This window comes from Hemicordylus capensis, chromosome 5 (assembly GCF_027244095.1).
Source record: "Hemicordylus capensis ecotype Gifberg chromosome 5, rHemCap1.1.pri, whole genome shotgun sequence".
In the NCBI taxonomy this organism is placed as follows: domain Eukaryota; kingdom Metazoa; phylum Chordata; class Lepidosauria; order Squamata; family Cordylidae; genus Hemicordylus; species Hemicordylus capensis.
Window position 1 is genome coordinate 178,713,669 of NC_069661.1, and position 12,925 is coordinate 178,726,593.

The following is a 12,925-nucleotide window of genomic DNA, read 5'->3' on the forward strand; positions in this document are numbered from 1 at the left end:
ATGGGGACAAGTCATGCTTGCTACCACAAGACCAGCTCTCCTCTCCATGTTCTAGTCTTCTAGTCTCCATACTCCATCTTCTAGAGTATCTTGGATGTTGACGTCCCTGCTGTACAGATATTCAGTATACTCCTTCCATCACTGTTTGATCTTCTTTGCGTCAGTTATTATCTGTCCTTTGACATCCCTTAATATTCCAATTCGAGGTTGGAACCTCCTTCTGAGTTCAGAGATCTTTTGGAAAACTTGCCTTGTTTTTCTGTATCTGTTTCTATCCTCAGGAGGCTCCTTGCCTCTTCTAACAGCTTTCTAAAATTCCCTATTAAGTTCCTGCCTGAGGTTACTACTGGTGCTAGAGACCATGCAGTGTATTGTGTTTTCTTCACGTGCACACATTCATGTATGTCATATCAGAAAGGCAGTCCATGTATGGAAGATCATTTTGCTTGGATGACATCCTAACTAATGCAGTACTCACACTGTGTGAGAAGCATCAATGCTGCTCAAGTGTACCAGTGTAATGTATCACCAGTGCTCATGTGCAGGGTGAGTTTCATAGATCTCCCCTTCCTTGTAAGAGCTCTTTGGGACACATGGTATTTTTGGGTGCAACAGGGTGCTTGCAGGGAAGGGAGATCAGAAGAATAACAATCAACGCAATCACCACTGCTGAGTTAGTTGAATCCACGTATAGAATGCACACATCTTGCATAGCATTATGTTGTCCACTGTGTGTATTTCCCTTAGTTTTACAGGCTTTTATTTTGGGGAAGAGATCATCCCTATGATAAGGAACACTGGAGAGCCAGCAATCCACATTGTGGGAAGAATTTCTCCACAACTATAGCATTTATCCCTTCAGAGAAACACTGGACTCAAGTACAATGAGGAATGGGCTAATAAATGTGTCACATGTGGATAGGTCTAACAAGTGATTAACATGGAGGCTGCACCGACACAGTACCTAGGTGCAACTGAAATACTACGTAGGTACAGCCTCCATGCTTTGCCATAATTCCTGGCTCTAAACTCATTTGAGTGAAACTAAGTTCTACTGAAATAAATGGACATTGCTTCCAAGTAAATGTACTGAAAATGAGCATACATTATTTGGTATATATGGTATGGTATCAAAAATCTGAAAAATAAATAAATATAGAATGTGAAGTCATATATGTGGGTATATATGCTGTTTGCTTGGATTAAAATTACATAAATAAGGTCTTTGAGATTTTCAGTTCAGAAGTGGGTTAAAGATCTAAGTAGTAACAATAATAATACATCCACATATTGTAGAGTGTTAAAATTCTTCTAATTTTAGTTTTCAGCAGATTTGGCTTTACTGAGCAAATGAAGAGTATAGTACAACCATCTGGATTTGTTTTCTTTTCTTGTTTGCTTCAGCTGTTAAGGGAGAAAAAAACCCACCCAGTTCTGTATTAACTTAAAAGAATCATTTTTTTAAAGTATTTGAAAACAAGTGTCATAATTGTTATTGCCCATGGTGGGAACGTCCTGATTGCATCTGGTTTCTCCAAAATTATAACTCATAAATTAGCCTTTTGATTCTAAAGTTAAAAGACAAGTGTGTGTTATCTTCACCATTTCCCCAAAAAGATATCTTGATGTGTTCTATCTTTAATATACAAAGGTGTTAATGACACGTGTATTTTGTTTAACCACACTACATTTGCTTCTTAATTAGTGAATATACATCTGTTATAAACAGCAACGATGACACCCCTCCCTGCTAACGCGTTCTGTCATAAATAATCAATGAGTCTCTATTAATATTCATGAGTTGGAATCTGTGTAGTCATGTGCACTGATGCAGAGACAGGGGGAGTGTTGCTGCGAACTGAGATGAAACTCTGTGTATGTCTGTGTGTATGCGTGAGGGTGGGATACTTGGAGAAGAGGAAGAAGAGCATGCTGCTTACACATACAACCCTGGCTTGTGCTTCCAGCTAACAGTGGCGTGTCTGTGTTCCTGCACTGAAGTGACTGATGAAAAACAGTAGTCAAGTCTGGAGGGTGCTTCCCTGTCAGTGCATTTGCCTCTCAGTGCTTGGGAAATTAGAAGCATTGCTCTTTCATTATTTCTTATTAGAATGGGTTGCAATCTGTGCAGTTTTCAGAAGAGAGAGGAACGCTACAAACTGCTTTATGAAGTTTCTCAGGTGAGTGCAGAAGATACTGCCAGCAGCTCTATTCTAAGCATGTTGTGCTGTTTGAAAAACACTTAATTAAAAAAGGCAAATGTTGGTTTTGTGTGTTTGTGTGTGCATTTGCATGTTTGGGATGGTGGTTATCTTTCAGGTTTTTCATCACTTCCACCCTACATAACTTCCTGTGGGTTTCTTTTAACATTTCTGTACATCTTCACTGGATTCTCAGCCAGAGACTTGCATTATTATTGAACCATCTCTGTAATGTTTATAGACAATCTTAAGCTTGGTAACATGATCCCTTATCAATTCATTGAGGCTTATGCAACTGTGAGGTCTTTACACCTTTTGGCTCCAGGTAGAACTGCTGGAAGAAGTTTTATGGCTCAGTTTGCCACTGAGGAGTTTGTGTGTGTTTTTAATTGAAAATGACTGTTTTGCTTAACAATCAGTGATCTGAACTATGTTTTCTGCATTTTGAATAGCTGGAAAGTGGCCATTTTTTAATGGGTGATGTTTTATCTGTTGCGTTTCCATCCTTTGTACCGTTTCCCTTTATCATTAGGCAGGGAGCCCAATTTATCATGTACTTATTTCAGTATGTGCCCCAGCAGCAAGGATGTTTCTGTGAACTGCTAACGTCTGCCTGCTATGCAATCAGAATATGGGATGTGTGGAAGACAGAAGAAGAAAATAATGGGTCACTATAATAGCCCTGTAATTTTCTACAAGTCCTGCTGTGCCCATATTTGATTGGGGTGGTTTGGTTTTGATTTTGCTCTGGAAATCTGGTGGATGAAAGTTTAGTGCCGTTCAGCATCACTTGCATCCTCGTCTTAATCCGTCCTTAGCTTTGCCTTGTCACCATCCATCGACAGAGGCTGAACACCTCCAGTTTTTGACTGCACTGGGGATATTGGGTTGAGGACAAAACAGCTTAGAATGTTGGTGGTCTGTTGGCACAGCAGTCGCTAAGTGCCCATTGCCTACTGCTCTCCCCTCCCCCCAAATTCTTCCTGATGTGATGCATTTCACAGTGGACTAATTACAAAGTGGATTCTCTACACATGAAACATCCTCCTCAGTTGCAGTGTTAATGCACATTTTCATGGTAATGTGATCAGAGCCTCATTAGCTAGTATCCAAAACGATCCTCTGCATTAATTAAATATAAAAATGACTCTTTTTATCACTGGGGGGGAGGGGGAGAAGGGAAGATTAACATTGTCAATTATGACCGGGAACAATACCTCTGTTTCATTTTACAAAAACAACAAAGTGGCAAAGACTTCCACAATCCTAAAAATACTGTGCATTGACAGATAACCTATCAGTTCCCACAGCTCCAGAAAATGGACTGTAGGTGGAACACTTTCCTTCGGTATAGAAGTAATTCCAGCAATTCAGTTTTCCTGACAGTTACCATTCAGGGCATAGAAAAGTAGCACTTCTCTCCCCCCCCCCCCCGCCTCTTACTCCCTTCAGACTGTGAATAGCCAAAGAGACCCCAAAACACAAATTGTAACTAGCTCAGTAGATTACACTGCTGCAGATCAAAGAAGGCAGACCATGCAATAAGAAAGCAGATCAAACCCAATCCCCCTTTCTGAATTTCATAAGGAATATCTAACTACACTGGAGCTTGGGAATATATTAAATACATTTTAAAATTTGCTTGAAGTGACATTGAATGCTAGAGCTTTTTAAGCATGCAAAAGTGGCTGCCTTTTGTTAAGGGATTCCAGAGGTATTCATCCTTTTGCTTGTTTGTTTACCTCCTCTGCCAGAGTTGCAGCTTTCATGATAAAGAAATGACAGAGGAGGGAAATGAATTACCACTTTCACTTTAACCCTGGTATTTACCTGATAAGGTATAATCCCTAGAAGAATCTGAGTGAGTTTTCCAGAAGAGCAATGTGCACTCAACCTCCCAGCTTTTGCATCCTGGATTGTGGGGAAAATGTCACTGATAAAGGTATTTAGAGAGCAGTACCATGCCTTATTATATCAGGTCCTGTGTGGATCTTTGAACTACATTTGATCCAGTATTGATACATCTTTGTGACTGCATATCAGTGAGCATAGTTTAGGCAGTTGTTCCTGGACAGCAACTGATATAACAAAAGAATATTTCCTTTTGCAATCTTGAAACAAATATAAGTGTACCACTAAGATTACACTGGCCATTTCAAGTCATATTTGTCAAGACTTTTGTTATTTTCCCTCTCTTTCATATCGCTGGCTTTCCTATGGTGTCCATGTTGGAACAGAAAGGTATATACATATGAGATACATGTCAGTTGAAAGAGGTGTGTTGTTTTGCTACTTTTTGTTTGTCATCAGAATCTCCTTTTTTGATTGGATTGCATTGTAGCCCTATAGAAAATGAAGACTTGCAGAATATTTTAAGTTGTTTGGGGTTAGTTTTGCAATGAAATGGCAGTTTTTTCCCTACGTGTGTGTGTGTGTGTGTGTGTGTGTGTGTACTTTTATATAAAGAGCTAGTGTGTGATTCTGCATATAAAGTTGGACTTGAATCCAAAAGACTTGGATTCAAGTCCAAACTTTGCCATAGACTAAATATGTAGTCTAGGATAACTTAGTTTTCCACCTGTGACCTACCTCAGTGTGAGCATTTTTGTTTACAGCACTATACAGATTATAAAATAATTTGGAAGTGGACATACAACATAAATATCAAATGTTGATTAAAAAATATAGTGGTATTAGCTAAAGGGGGACTATTGCTTGGCTCCATGGCCATTGGCCTGTGGGGTCCCACAGGAATTCAGTCTTGTCCCCCATGCTGTTTAACATCTACATGAAACCGCTGGGAGAGGTCATCTGGAGACTTGGACTTAGTTGTTAACAATATGCAGATGACACTCAGCTCTATCTCTCCTTGTCATCTGATCCTAGGGAGGCGGTAGATGCCCTGAATCGGGGGCTGGAGGCCGTGATGGGTTGGATGTGGGCTAATAAACTGAAATTGAATCCAGACAAGACGGAGGTACTGTTGGTCAGCAGGAGAGCCAATTGGGATGAGGAGATTTTACCAGTTCTGGATGGGGTTTCACTCCCCTTGAAGGAACAAGTACGCAGCTTGGGGGTACTACTGGACCCGGCTCTGCTTTTGGAAACTCAGGTGAAAGCAGTGGCCAGGGGTGCCTTTGCACGGCTTCGGCTAGTGCGCCAGCTGTGTCCCTTTCTCAAGAAGGCAGATCTGGCCACAGTTACGCATGCCTTAGTCACGTCACGGCTGGATTACTGTAACGTGCTCTACGTGGGGCTGCCCTTGAAGAATATCCAGAAACTGAAGCTAGTGCAAAAAGCGGCAGCTAGGGTTTTATCCAGAGCTGCCCGCTGGGAGCACATCACACCCATTCTGAAAGAGTTGCACTGGCTGCCAGTTCATTTCCGGGTCCAATTCAAGGTGCTGGTTTTGACCTTTAAAGCCCTTAAAGGTTTGGGCCCGGGGTATTTGAGGGACCGCCTGCTCCCAAGGGTTGCTGCCCACTTGACAAGATCATCTGAGGGGGATCTGTACCAGGTGCCGACAATGGGGGAGGCTCGGCTGTCGTGCACTCGGGATAGGGCCTTCTCTGTTGCTGCCCCCAGACTTTGGAATGCTCCTCAGACTCCATCACAGTTTTTAGAAAGTTTGTTAAATCTTGGCTTTTTACCTAGGCTTTTACATGATTGTTTTTATTGCTGCTTCTATGTGTTTTTACTTGTGTATAGTTTTTTATGCTTGTATTTTATAGATTTTAAATTTGGTTTGTTTTTATATTTTTAGCTTAATATTTTTATTGTCATTTTATTGTATGTTTTTTAACTTTTGTAAACCGCCTTGAGATTGTTTTTAATGAAAGGCGGTATATAAATCCAACAATAACGAAATAAAAATAAATAAAGTTAGCACTAAGCTCGATTTTCACAAGGTTAAACTTTTTGATAAGAAAAGTGGGCCTTAGATGGATGTACAAGCTCCTTGACAAACCTGCTACCTTAGTGGTATATCTGCTCCTGTTGGCAGCGCAATATATTGGATGGTATGCCAGATTAGCATTGATGCAACATCACTAGCACAAACTTTCCCCCATCCCTTTATCTTCACTACAGCTCCCCTGAGCTGAGCCTAAAAAGGCATTTCACAAGTCGAGAGACCCTTTAGAAAGTCAGGGAATATGGCAGGGCTGGTTGCAGTGGGAGGGGAAGAGCCATGGTTGCAGTGGGAGGGGGAAATCAGAGCAGGTAGCTTCAGGGAGAGGGGAACATCTTCAGAAACCAGCAGAGGCATCTTGCACATGTGGCTCAGTGGATTCCCCTCCCCCGCCATCCAGTGTTCCCTTTATAGTCAATATTATAAAGTATTGACTTTATAGAGTCAAAAGCCAATAGAGCGTCAGCAATGGCATGGTAGCATTGATGGATGAGGGATGGCAGCAGTGTTCCCTCTAGCAGAGATTCCCAGATGTTGACTATAACTCCCAGCATCCTCAGCTGCAATAGTCTTTGCTTGGGGATTATGGGAGTTGTAGTCAACATCATTTGGGAATCCCTGTTAGAGGGAACACCGCTGCCATCCTGCAGCCACCAGTGCTACCATGGCATTGCTGACACGCTTTTGACTTTTGACTCTATTGGCTTTTGGGGGGAGTTGGGACTCCCCCCCAAATAACAAGGAGGAAGGGAAAAGAAAATTACCTGTACTAGTGTCAGTGCTGCTGCAGATGCTACCAATTGTTGCTTCATGTGCTTCATTTTAGGGTTTTATTTATATTTCATGGATCCTTCTTTTTCACTGCAGAATTCTACCCAATTCACTCAATTCTATTATGTTCACATAGTTAAAATGATGATGTCATGGCCACATACCCAATCAGATCTAATTACTTTATTATCAGTCAAGCCATCTTAAGTGGCTCAGCAGGGAAATGCTTGACTAACAAACAGAAGGTTGCTGGTTTGAATTCCGCTGGTAATATATCGGGCAGCAGCGATACAGGAATATGCTGAAAGGCATCATCTCATACTGCACGGGAGGAGGCAATGGTAAACCCCTCCTGTATTCTACCGAAGACAACCACAGGGCTCTGTGAGCACCAGGAGTCAAAATCGACTTGACAGCACAATTTATCTTTAATCCATAGTGAATGGCTTTGCACCCATATTTGTGCATTACTTTCAGTAGAATATTAATTTGATTGCACATCAGAATGCATTTTTTCCTATCCATACACAGTTGCAACTACTCAGTTATGTGTGACTATTCTGGTAATGCTAGCTAGTTGAAATAGGGCATGTTCCTTCTTCTTCCCCATATCCAATCCCTTGCAAGCATTCTCCACAATTTTCATTCTTTATAAAAGAGCTATGGAAAATCATCCCTATAGGTGGGCATTTTATGGGATTGAAAATATTCAGATTCAACATTAGTTCAAATGGCTTTTACCATTCTGATCCTAAAGAACAGAAAATCCTAAAACTTGTATAACAATAATTAAGATGAATAATTAGATCCAGCCATGTAATATAGGTCATGTTAAGTGGTCCAGTGGGGAAATGCTTGACTTAACATGCAGAAGGTTGCCGGTTCGAACTCTTGCTGGTACTATATCAGGTAGCAGAGATATAGGAAGATGCTGAAAGGCATCATCTCATACTGCATGGGAGGAGGCAATGGTAAACCCCTCCTGTATTCTACCAAAAACAACCACAGGGCTCTGTAGGTGCCAGGAGTCAAAATCGAATTGACAGCACACTTTACCTTTTTTACTTATGCAATATAGAGAAGCCAAGTACATGATAGTTCTCCCTGTTGCCATTGAGATAATTGGCTGGAATAAGGAATTTAATCATGATCAAGCTACCATTCCTTGAAGCAGGGGTGTATGTACAGAGGTCATGGACTGCCCAGTGGGGCCAGGAGAAGAATGGTACCCAGTGAGGTGATGGTCAGGGAAGCAATGGGTCTGTGTCCGAATGGGGTCCAAGGAGGAAGGCAAGTGAGTGAGTGGCGGCTAGTGGTGGGAGCTCCCAAAACTGTTGCTCCACTAGTACCTTGACAAGCCAAGAGCAGCAGGAGTGAAGCTTCTACAGAGAAATTTCAGAGAAATTTCACACAATTGCAGTGTGATGATTGAGCAAGCACTCATTTGGGATCTCAAGTCCCTGAAATATCAAAGGCTTTTCCATCTATAGGTTTCCATGATCTCACTCAACACTTTGCAGCAGCATTCACCTGCTTTCCTTCAATACCCAGAACTTTCAAACGTCAATATCCGTTTGAAAACTGCCCTGAGCCATTTTTGGAAGGGCGGTATATAAATCAAATAAATAAATAAAATATTAGAGTTCACTTCTCCAATACTTTCCTGCACACAATGAGATGTCTTGTCCTCATAGCAGCTTGTTTACCAGAAGTGCCAGATTCATTATCTGAATGAATTCAAGGAGTTTCACAGATTACTGGATTAACTGCCAAGTCCTTGAACCTTTTAGGCAATGTTGCAGCTTTGAGGAAGGGGTGGAGACAAAGCTCATTAGCTCCTAAGACATCAGTTAGGGTCTGGCCATTGCTAGTGCAACGTCTGCGTTGCTAGTCTCTTGGCTATATTCAGATGAATATTGACTATCAGTAACCCTCTATTTAGCTTCTGGTTGCTTCATTTTAACCCTCATCCAGTCATGATTTTTTTTTACACAAGAGTAGAACTTTCTCCTATAGTAACATTGGAAGTTTCTCAACTTTTTCATGCCACAGAACCCACAATAACTTAACATTTTACTCTAGGAACGTGCAGCTGGAACACTGTGACTGCTGTCACTGACCTAAAGGCAATCATCACAGATCTTGGAGCTGGTCAGGTGTATTCTATAGGCCAGTCTCTTTGTGAATGTGGCTGCATCTCTGGGAATATGTCAGGCTTGTTGTCTCACATAGCACTTACACAGGTCAACCCATTGCTCAGAAGAGTCTCTGCCAACTATACACTGGAAAAAAAGATATCTCCCAGCACAGTTCTCAGAGGGCAGGTACAGATGAACATTGCTCTGCACACATGAGAACATCAGAATGATGGCAAGAACATATCTGCCCTGATACCACTGGTGGATGTGCCAATGCACTCTTGGCACATCCTTCAAATGCATGAGAGGGATGCTCATCTGAATCACCCCTCTGCATGGGATCCAACCGCATTTTGGAATGCATGTAGAGGGGAGATTCACTTGAAGCAGCCCTAAGTGTTATTCTATGGCTGTACAGACTACTGCACAACTTGTATGCCTACTTGTTTTTGTTGCAGTCCTCTAGCTTGCTTCCCAAAGTAAACATCTCCTGTCACTGGGTAGGATATTTTTGCATCATAGCAACACCATATCTTCAAACTGTACTTCTTTGGCTTGCTTGGCATGTGTTGCCAGAAGGGACAGCACCTTGGAAACCTAACATCTGCTCATCAACTGCTGATCAGACCCAGGTATGTAGCTGTGCTGCAGCTGTTGCACAAACAAGGTCCAGATATCTCTAATGATTGCCATGTTGGCAATCACTCTGTTCTCATGGCATGTGGCTTTGTCATAGAACCTAAAATACTTGTGATATCATCAAGTCAAACCATCTCAGCAGCATCATGGCTCAGTAATACAAAGGCCCGAAATGTACTGCCTTCAGTGTTTTGTGAGTGGCATGAAACACACCAGCAAGGACTCACAGGCCAAGATACACTTTCAGTCCTGTTAGGTCAAGATGCTTCCATCAGAACATAGGAAACTGACTGAATCAGACCTTGGACCATCTAGAGCAGCATTGTCTACTCTGATTAGTAGTGGTTTTCTAGGACTTCAGCCAGTAGTTGGATTCCATCCTCAGAGTTCTTGATGGTCCTTTCTCTTAATCTCAGATTGCAGGGAAGGGAGTTGCTTCATTCACTGTCTCCTCTTGCTGAACTACACTTCTCTTGGTCTGCTCAGAGGCAAACATCCCATTTCTACATTATTATTATTATTATTATTATTATTATTATTATTATTATTACTAGCCTACCTGCACAGAGCATCTGTGCGCTCTTTGGGGCCGGCTGTTTCCCCCCTCCCTCCTGCCCCACTCTCCCTCCCCCTCCCTCCCTTCTGCCCCACACTCTTGCCCCTCTTCCCCTCCCTCCCCACTCTCTTGCTCCCTCCCCTCCCTCCTGATCCACTCTCTCCTGCCCTCCCCCTCGCCCTGCTCCTCTCTCCTGCCCTTCCCCTCTGCCCCCTGCCCCACTCTCTCTTGCCCGCCCTCCTCCTCACCCTGCTCCTCTCTCCTGCCCTTCCCCTCTCCCCTGCCCCACTATTTCTTGCTCTCCATCCACTCTCTTGCCCTCCCCCTGCCCTCCTCTCTCTTGCTCCCCCCCTGCTCTCTTGCTCTCCCCCTGCCTCCCCACTCTCTTGCCCTCCCCCTCTCCTCCCCTCCTCCCCATTTTACTCTCCTTACCAGGCCAAAAAGGGCCCCACCACCCGGTTCCCTCCCACCCCAGCCTCCCATGGCCACCTGGCCTTGGCGGCTGGTTCTGCCTCCGCCTGGCCTAGAGCCACCTCCGTGGCCTGGATCGCCGCCAGGCCAAGTGCCACTTCTGTGGCTGGCCTCTTCAGGGCCAGCTACCTCTCCCCCACCCCCACCTTCTGCCCCAGTCTCTGGGTGGGGATGGGCCCAGGCTGTTGGGCCGAGTGCCGCCTCCACGGCCAGGCCCACCGCCACCATCACCGCGGCCTGGCCTGCCGCTGGCCAGTTTTCCTGGGTGCACCAGCCAATCAGGCGCCTTCTTCCACCCAGCCAATCAGACTGGGCGCCAGGACGCACATTCGAAGGCACACCAAGGAGAAATAATAATATAGATTGTTATTGTTATTGTTATTTTCATTTTATATCCTGCTCTTCCTCCAAGGAGCCCAGAGCAGTGTACTACATACTTGTGTTTATCCTCACAACAACCCTGTGAAGTAGGTTAGGCTGAGAGAGAAGTGACTGGCCCAGAGTCACCCAGCTAGTATCATGGCTGAATGGGGATTTGAACTTGGGTCTCCCCGGTCCTAGTCCAGCACTCTAACCACTACACCATGCTGGCTCTCTTCTTGCTGCTCCAGCTCCACCCTCTTCTGGGTTGTATCCCACTAGTAGAAATTGGAAAAGACCAGAGATGTACTGAAGTGGTTGTTCCACTGTTGCCAGGCTTACTGAAGCTAATATATTGTGTTTGCTGGTGCTGTGGTCATTTTTGCTTTGTTCTGCTGGCTAAAATCCCTGCTTCTGCAAGGTCAGATGCTTCTGAATTATTTACTTGTTCCAGGCACTGGGTCTGACATAGTGGAAGGGGCTGGTTTCATCTGCCCTAACTCGGAATAATAGAACTATGCAGTGCCTCAGACTAGTTTTGAGAGTCTTTCATCATCAGGGGAAGCACAACTGAAGTTTCCAAAGAGAAACAGGGTGCCCCCCCCATCTCAAATGGCTTAACATGGGAATGGGATAGAAACCCCCCCCTTTTTTTTTAGAGGTGAGCTCGTCTTGTGGTAGCAAGCATGCTACCTTGGGTGGGCCCTTAGCAACCGTAGAAGGGTCCACCCTGGTTGTATATGAATGGGAGACTAGAAGTGTATGAGCACTTTAAGATATTCCCCTCAGGGGATTCCCCTCTTCCTTCTGGGAAGAGCAAATGGTTTCAAGTTCCCTCCCTGGCTTATCCAAGATAGGGCAAGATATTTATTTATCTATCTATCTATTTATTATAGGGCAAGATTTTTTTTATTGAACCAACAAACTACCAAAGCATACAGTACATTGCCAAAGCACAATTATATACAAAGTGGTTGTTTGTACATGATATATCTACAAAGATTTACACACAAGGATTTGGAAATCCACAAGGTTATGAAGTATATGCAGGTAGTACTGTAACTCGGGTGTGGGGGATTTCAAGGCACATCAGGTAATCGGGGGGGTTACGTCCAACATCCATTTCCACAATTTGTCCCATTGCTGTTTAGAAGAGATACTCTTGTCATTTTGCACATAACCACACAAACTTTTCCAGAAGAGATTTACTGTCTCATCTGCGTGAACCTCTTGGTTGCGTCTTCCCTCCCTATTCCTATGCAGGAGCATTGCATAAATGACATACAGGTTTACTAACCTAATTACGAGAAGGGGAACGTTCAAATTCCCTAGTATGAGGGCACCCGTTCCGTCCCGTTTCCTTGAAGGTTTCTTTCTGGGACCTCGAAAGGAGGTTCTATCGCTCAAACCTGAGGTTAGTTCTTCCCAAGTCTGTTTTTCCAAATCAGGCCACTCTAACAGCTTGCTTACTCCCTGCCACACTCTTTTGGCTACCACACACTCTTTTAAGAAATGTGAGTGGGTTTCACTGAATGTTTTGCCTAGCTCACTAGCTTTCTGTTTGCAGGTGATTTTAGGGCACTCTTGCTGGTCCTCTGGGAGCCATGGCTTAGCCGCATTAAGTGGTAGTACTTGATGGTATAAGGTAGGGTTGAGAGAGATTCCTGCCTGCAACCTTGGAGAAGCCTCTGCCAGTCTGTGAAGACAATACTAAGCTAGATAGACCAATGGTCTGACTTAGTATATGGCAGCTTCCTGTGTTCCTAAACCACTTCCCATAGAAAGCCCATTCATTCCTGGGATGGGTTTTCTCCCAATTTACTTATAACAGAAATCACCGCACAATAGGGATTCCATTCATTTTCTGGGGTGGTTTTTC

General features: G+C 43.6%; 1 protein-coding gene across 5 annotated transcripts in view; it reads left to right on the forward strand.

Annotated features, from left to right (window-relative positions):
• Positions 1-12,925, forward strand: part of PDZRN4 (PDZ domain containing ring finger 4) — a 434,390-nt gene that overhangs the window by 216,105 nt on the left and 205,360 nt on the right. Inside the window, exon 1 of one of the 5 annotated variants that reach the window (XM_053255825.1) lies at positions 1,849-2,180. The exons of the other annotated variants lie outside the window; for them this stretch is intronic. Within the exon in view, the coding sequence (XP_053111800.1) occupies positions 2,112-2,180 (69 nt within the window). The 5' untranslated portion in view covers positions 1,849-2,111. Of the gene's footprint in view, positions 1-1,848; positions 2,181-12,925 lie in introns of those variants that run through there. 5 annotated transcript variants of the gene reach the window in all.